This window comes from Salvelinus alpinus, chromosome 24, assembly GCF_045679555.1.
Source record: "Salvelinus alpinus chromosome 24, SLU_Salpinus.1, whole genome shotgun sequence".
Classification (NCBI taxonomy): Eukaryota; Metazoa; Chordata; class Actinopteri; order Salmoniformes; family Salmonidae; genus Salvelinus; species Salvelinus alpinus.
The window spans coordinates 42,757,263-42,763,378 of NC_092109.1; the positions used below are offsets into that span (position 1 = coordinate 42,757,263).

General features: G+C 46.6%; 1 protein-coding gene across 1 annotated transcript in view; it reads left to right on the forward strand.

Annotated features, from left to right (window-relative positions):
• synj1 (synaptojanin 1) overlaps nt 1–5,640 on the forward strand; it is a gene marked incomplete at its 3' end in the record, with an annotated part of 56,485 nt that extends 50,845 nt beyond the window's left edge. Inside the window, 3 exon segments of the mRNA XM_071364952.1 lie at nt 2,242–2,407; nt 2,960–2,983; nt 5,449–5,640. Of these exon segments, the coding sequence (XP_071221053.1) occupies nt 2,242–2,407; nt 2,960–2,983; nt 5,449–5,640 (382 nt within the window).
• Nucleotides 5,641–6,116: the final 476 nt, after the last annotated feature.

Genomic DNA, 6,116 nt, shown 5'->3' on the forward strand with positions numbered 1-6,116 from the left:
AGTAGATCTCCAGGAAGAGGGTTGGACTGTAAACCTACAGGACAGTAGATCTCCAGGAAGAGGATTGGACTGTAAACCTACAGGACAGTAGATCTCCAGGACGGTAGGATTGGGCTGTAAACCTACAGGACAGTAGATCTCCAGGAAGAGGGTTGGACTGTAAACCCACAGGACAGTAGATCTCCATGAAGAGGGTTGGGCTGTAAACCTACAGGACAGTAGATCTCCAGGAAGAGGGTTGGACTGTAAACCTACAGGACAGTAGATCTCCAGGAAGAGGGTTGGACTGTAAACCCGCAGGACAGTAGATCTCCAGGAAGAGGGTTGGGCTGTAAACCTACAGGACAGTAGATCTCCAGGAAGAGGGTTGGGCTGTAAACCTACAGGACAGTAGATCTCCAGGAAGAGGGTTGGACTGTAAACCCACAGGACAGTAGATCTCCATGAAGAGGGTTGGGCTGTAAACCTACAGGACAGTAGATCTCCAGGAAGAGGGTTGGACTGTAAACCCACAGGACAGTAGATCTCCAGGAAGAGGGTTGGGACTGTAAACCTACAGGACAGTAGATCTCCAGGAAGAGGGTTGGACTGATAACCTACAGGACAGTAGATCTCCAGGAAGAGGATTGGGCTGTAAACCTACAGGACAGTAGATCTCCAGGAAGAGGGTTGGACTGTAAACCTACAGGACAGTAGATCTCCAGGAAGAGGGTTGGGCTGTAAACCTACAGGACAGTAGATCTCCAGGAAGAGGGTTGGGCTGTAAACCTACAGGACAGTAGATCTCCAGGAAGAGGGTTGGACTGTAAACCTACAGGACAGTAGATCTCCAGGAAGAGGGTTGGGCTGTAAACCTACAGGACAGTAGATCTCCAGGAAGAGGATTGGGCTGTAAACCTACAGGACAGTAGATCTCCAGGAAGAGGGTTGGACTGATAACCTACAGGACAGTAGATCTCCAGGAAGAGGGTTTGACTGATAACCTACAGGACAGTAGATCTCCAGGAAGAGGGTTAGACTGTAAACCTACAGGACAGTAGATCTCCAGGAAGAGGGTTGGGCTGTAAACCTACAGGACAGTAGATCTCCAGGAAGAGGATTGGGCTGTAAACCTACAGGACAGTAGATCTCCAGGAAGAGGGTTGGACTGATAACCTACAGGACAGTAGATCTCCAGGAAGAGGGTTTGACTGATAACCTACAGGACAGTAGATCTCCATGAAGAGGGTTAGACTGTAAACCTACAGGACAGTAGATCTCCAGGAAGAGGGTTGGACTGATAACCTACAGGACAGTAGATCTCCAGGAAGAGGATTGGACTGATAACCTACAGTAGCTCTCCAGGAAGAGGATTGGGCCATCCTGCTTTAAGTGAATGACCAGTGGTTGTCACATTATTATATGGTGGTAAATGACCGCTCAGTCATCACCACGTAAAGGACCATGCGATCATGATTACTGGGAGGAGTCTGTTCGAAAAAAAAAAAAAATTAATGTATGAATCAATGTGTGTATTTGTGGCGTTAAGGTCCTGTCATTCTGACTTGTGATCACTCTTGATTTATCAAGTATTCCTGATTTACCGACATGAACCAATCTGGGATATTTTCTTCGTCCTTGATTCTACATGTTCTGTGTTGTGCTGATGACGGGAAAATAGTATTCTCCTTTTTCCTGGTGATGTTCCAAGATGGTGGGTGAAGTTGTGTATTATGTGTGTCAGTATACAGTGAAGTACTCATCTCGCTTCTTCTCCCTCTCTCTCTCTCTCTCTCTCTCTCTCTCTCTCTCTCTCTCTCGCTCTCTCTCTCTCTCCTCTCTCTCTCGCTGTCTCTCTCTCTCGCCCTCTCTCTCTCTCGCCCTCTCTATCTCTCGCCCTCTCTATCTATCGCCCTCTCTATCTCTCGCCCTCTCTCTCTGTCTCTGTCTCTCTCTCGCTGTTACTCTGTCTCTCTCTCTCTCTCTATGTCTCTCTCTCTCTCTCTATGTCTCTCTCTCTCTCTCTATGTCTCTCTCTCTCTCTATGTCTCTCTCTCTCTCTCTATGTCTCTCTCTCTCTCTCTATGTCTCTCTCTCTCTCTCCTTCTCTCTCTCTCGCCCTCTCTCTCTCTCGCCCTCTCTATCTCTCGCCCTCTCTATCTATCGCCCTCTCTATCTCTCGCCCTCTCTATCTCTCGCCCTCTCTCTCGCTGTTACTCTGTCTCTCTCTCTCTCTCTGTCTCTCTCTCTCTGTCTGTCCAGGGGGGTAAGTTGAAGGACGGTGCTCGCTCTGTGACCAGAACCATCCAGAATAACTTCTTTGACAGTTCAAAGCAGGAGGCCATCGACATCCTCCGACTGGGCTCAACACTGAACAGTGACCTGGCAGACAAGGCCCGGGCCCTGCTCACCACGTCCAGTCTTTACGGTAATACCACACACTGCTCACCACCTCCAGTCTTTACGGTAATACCACGCACTGCTCACCACCTCCAGTCTTTACGGTAATACCACACACTGCTCACCACCTCCAGTCTTTACGGTAATACCACACACTGCTCACCACCTCCAGTCTTTACGGTAATACAGGAATATCCTAATGAGACCCACATAATGGGGATGAAAGGGGTTTCCTCTATCTAGCTTGTTTAACTCCTAGGCTGCATCCAAAATGGCACCCTATTCCCTACATAGTGCACTACTTTCAACCAGAGCCTATGGATTGGTAGTGCACTATGTAGGGAATAGGGTGTCATTTTGGATTCAACCCTAGCTAGCGGTGTAATCTTCCTGAGACGGCCCTCTCTGTCGAGGGACAGATTAAACCTGTGTCACACTGCTGCTGCGAAGACTGGTCGCCTGGTCTGATAACACACACAGTGACTCTAATGCTGTTATCTGTTTAACCGTTACTTACCCCCTGTACATCCATCCCTCTCTCCCTCTTTCTCTCTCTCTCTCTTGCCTACGCTCACGCTAGTCACTGAGCCTATCTTACAATCAGGTACAGTAGAACGGGTCAGACGTGTGTGTGTGTGTGTGTGTGTGTGTGTGTGTGTGTGTGTGTGTGTGTGTGTGTGTGTGTGTGTGTGTGTGTGTGTGTGTGTGTGTGTGTGTGTGTGTGTGTGTGTGTGTGTGTGTGTGTGTGTGTGTGTGTGTGTGAGAGAGCAAACGATACATAATTGGATGTCTGGTCTGATGTGCATCCTGTGTTTATAGTTGTTAATTCCTCCTTTGTAGCTTCCTCCGTGTATTTCTTCCTTGTTTAATCATGGCGCATCGTTTCAGTAGTTTTGTGTTCCTCGTGATCCCCTGTGCTTGTGTTGATTCCCCCCAGATTACTTCACTTCCTTATTTATGGACTCAATTTCAGGAAGTACACTGACATTCTCATTCAAATTGTCTTCATAGCCTTTCGATGAGGGAAAACATTGGAATTTGGTTTACTCTCTGAATTGAAATGGATATGACCCCAACCCTGTTCACCAAGCCATGAATGTATTTGTGACAAAAGCCTTGGTAATGTTTTATGTTACAGTCCCATTTGTTACTCGCCCTGGGTAGTCGTACCGTCTCCCTGGTACGAACTTCAAATAATGTTGCTACCAGGATTTTGACATTTAATTTCTCAGTAAAAGTTTGGGATATAATGGACTGTGAAATAAAGCATAACCAAGACTTATTTATTTACCTGTCCCAGTTCCTGACATTCTTTTTCATATTTATTCACCTGTCCCAGTTCCTGACATTCTTTTTCATATGTATTCACCTGTCCCAGTTCCTGACATTCTTTTTCATATGTATTTACCTGTCCCAGTTCCTGACATTCTTTTTCATATTTATTTACCTGTCCCAGTTCCTGACATTCTTTTTCATATTTAACCACCTGTCCCAGTTCCTGACATTCTTTTTCATATTTATCCACCTGTCCCAGTTCCTGACATTCTTTTTCATATTTAACCACCTGTCCCAGTTCCTGACATTCTTTTTCATATTTATTCACCTGTCCCAGTTCCTGACATTCTTTTTCATATGTATTCACCTGTCCCAGTTCCTGACATTCTTTTTCATATGTATTTACCTGTCCCAGTTCCTGACATTCTTTTTCATATTTATTTACCTGTCCCAGTTCCTGACATTCTTTTTCATATTTAACCACCTGTCCCAGTTCCTGACATTCTTTTTCTTATTTATTTACCTGTCCCAGTTCCTGACATTCTTTTTCATATTTATCCACCTGTCCCAGTTCCTGACATTCTTTTTCATATGTATTCACCTGTCCCAGTTCCTGACATTCTTTTTCATATGTATTTACCTGTCCCAGTTCCTGACATTCTTTTTCATATGTATTTACCTGTCCCAGTTCCTGACATTCTTTTTCATATTTATTCACCTGTCCCAGTTCCTGACATTCTTTTTCATATTTATTTACCTGTCCCAATTCCTGACATTCTTTTTCATATTTATTTACCTGTCCCAGTTCCTGACATTCTTTTTCATATTTATTCACCTGTCCCAGTTCCTGACATTCCTTTTCATATGTATTTACCTGTCCCAGTTCCTGACATTCTTTTTCATATTTATTTCACATGTCCCAGTTCCTGACATTCTTTTTCATATTTATTTACCTGTCCCAGTTCCTGACATTCTTTTTCATATTTATTTACCTGTCCCAGTTCCTGACATTCCTTTTCATATTTATTCACATGTCCCAGTTCCTGACATTCTTTTTCATATTTAACCACCTGTCCCAGTTCCTGACATTCTTTTTATTTATAGACCTAGATCTTCTGAACTCTTCCAATGGTCTCTCTCTCTCTCTCTCTCTCTCTCTCTCTCTCTCTCTCTCCCTCCCTTTCCACTCATCCCTCCCTCCCTCTCATCCCTCCCTCCCTCTCCTCTCATCCCTCCCTCTCATCCCTCCCTCCCTCTCCTCTCATCCCTCCCTCTCTCTCTCTTCTCATCCCTCCCTCTCTCTCTCTTCTCATCCCTCCCTCTCTCTCCTCTCATCCCTCCCTCCCTCTCCTCTCATCCCTCCCTCTCCTCTCATCCCTCCCTCTCTTTCCTCTCATCCCTCCCTCTCTCTCCTCTCATCCCTCCCTCTCTCTCCTCTCCTCCCTCCCTCTCCTCTCATCCCTCCCTCCCTTTCTTCTCATCCCTCCCTCTCTCTCCTCTCATCCTTCCCTCCCTCTCATCCCTCCCTCCCTCTACTCTCATCTCTCTCTCTCCTCTCATCCCTCCCTCTCTCTCTCCTCCCTCCCTCCCTCTCCTCTCATCCCTCCCTCCCACTCTTCTCCTCTCATCCCTCCCTCCCACTCTTCTCCTCTCATTCCTCCCTCCCACTCTTCTCCTCTCATCCCTCCCTCTCCTCTCATCCCTCCCTCTCCTCTCATCCCTCCCTCTCATCCCTCCCTCTCTCTCCCTCCACCACCTTCCTCTTCCTCTCTAACACGGTCTCCTCTCCCCCAGCCTCTCCCAGAGTTCTACTGGGAATGTGTCAGAACCACCAGAAATACACGCGTCCCAAACAGATCAGGGTGTCCGTGGGAACGTGGAACGTCAACGGGGGCAAACAGTTCCGCAGCATCGCCTTCCGCAACCAGACCCTCAACGATTGGCTGCTGGACGCTCCGATGAAGGCCGGACTCCCAGAGTTCCAGGGTGAGGCACTTTCAGTTGAAGGAGAAGATGGGTTTGTCCCCCTAAAGTGGTTGATTAGGACAGCGTTTTCTCAGTTGTGTTGTATCCCTGAACTAGTTCACCTTGATTCATCTAGTCATGGAGTTGAGGATGAGGAGTTGTTCACCCTGATTCATCTAGTCATGGAGTTGAGGATGAGGAGTTGTTCACCCTGATTCATCTAGTCATGGAGTTGAGGAGTTGTCCACCTTGATTCATCTAGTCATGGAGTTGAGGATGAGGAGTTGTTCACCCTGATTCATCTAGTCATGGAGTTGAGGAGTTGTTCACCCTGATTCATCTAGTCATGGAGTTGAGGATGAGGAGTTGTTCACCCTGATTCATCTAGTCATGGAGTTGAGGATGAAGAGTTGTTCACCTTGATTCATCTAGTCATGGAGTTGAGGATGAAGAGTCGTTCACCTTGATTCATCTAGTCATGGAGTTGAGGATGAGGA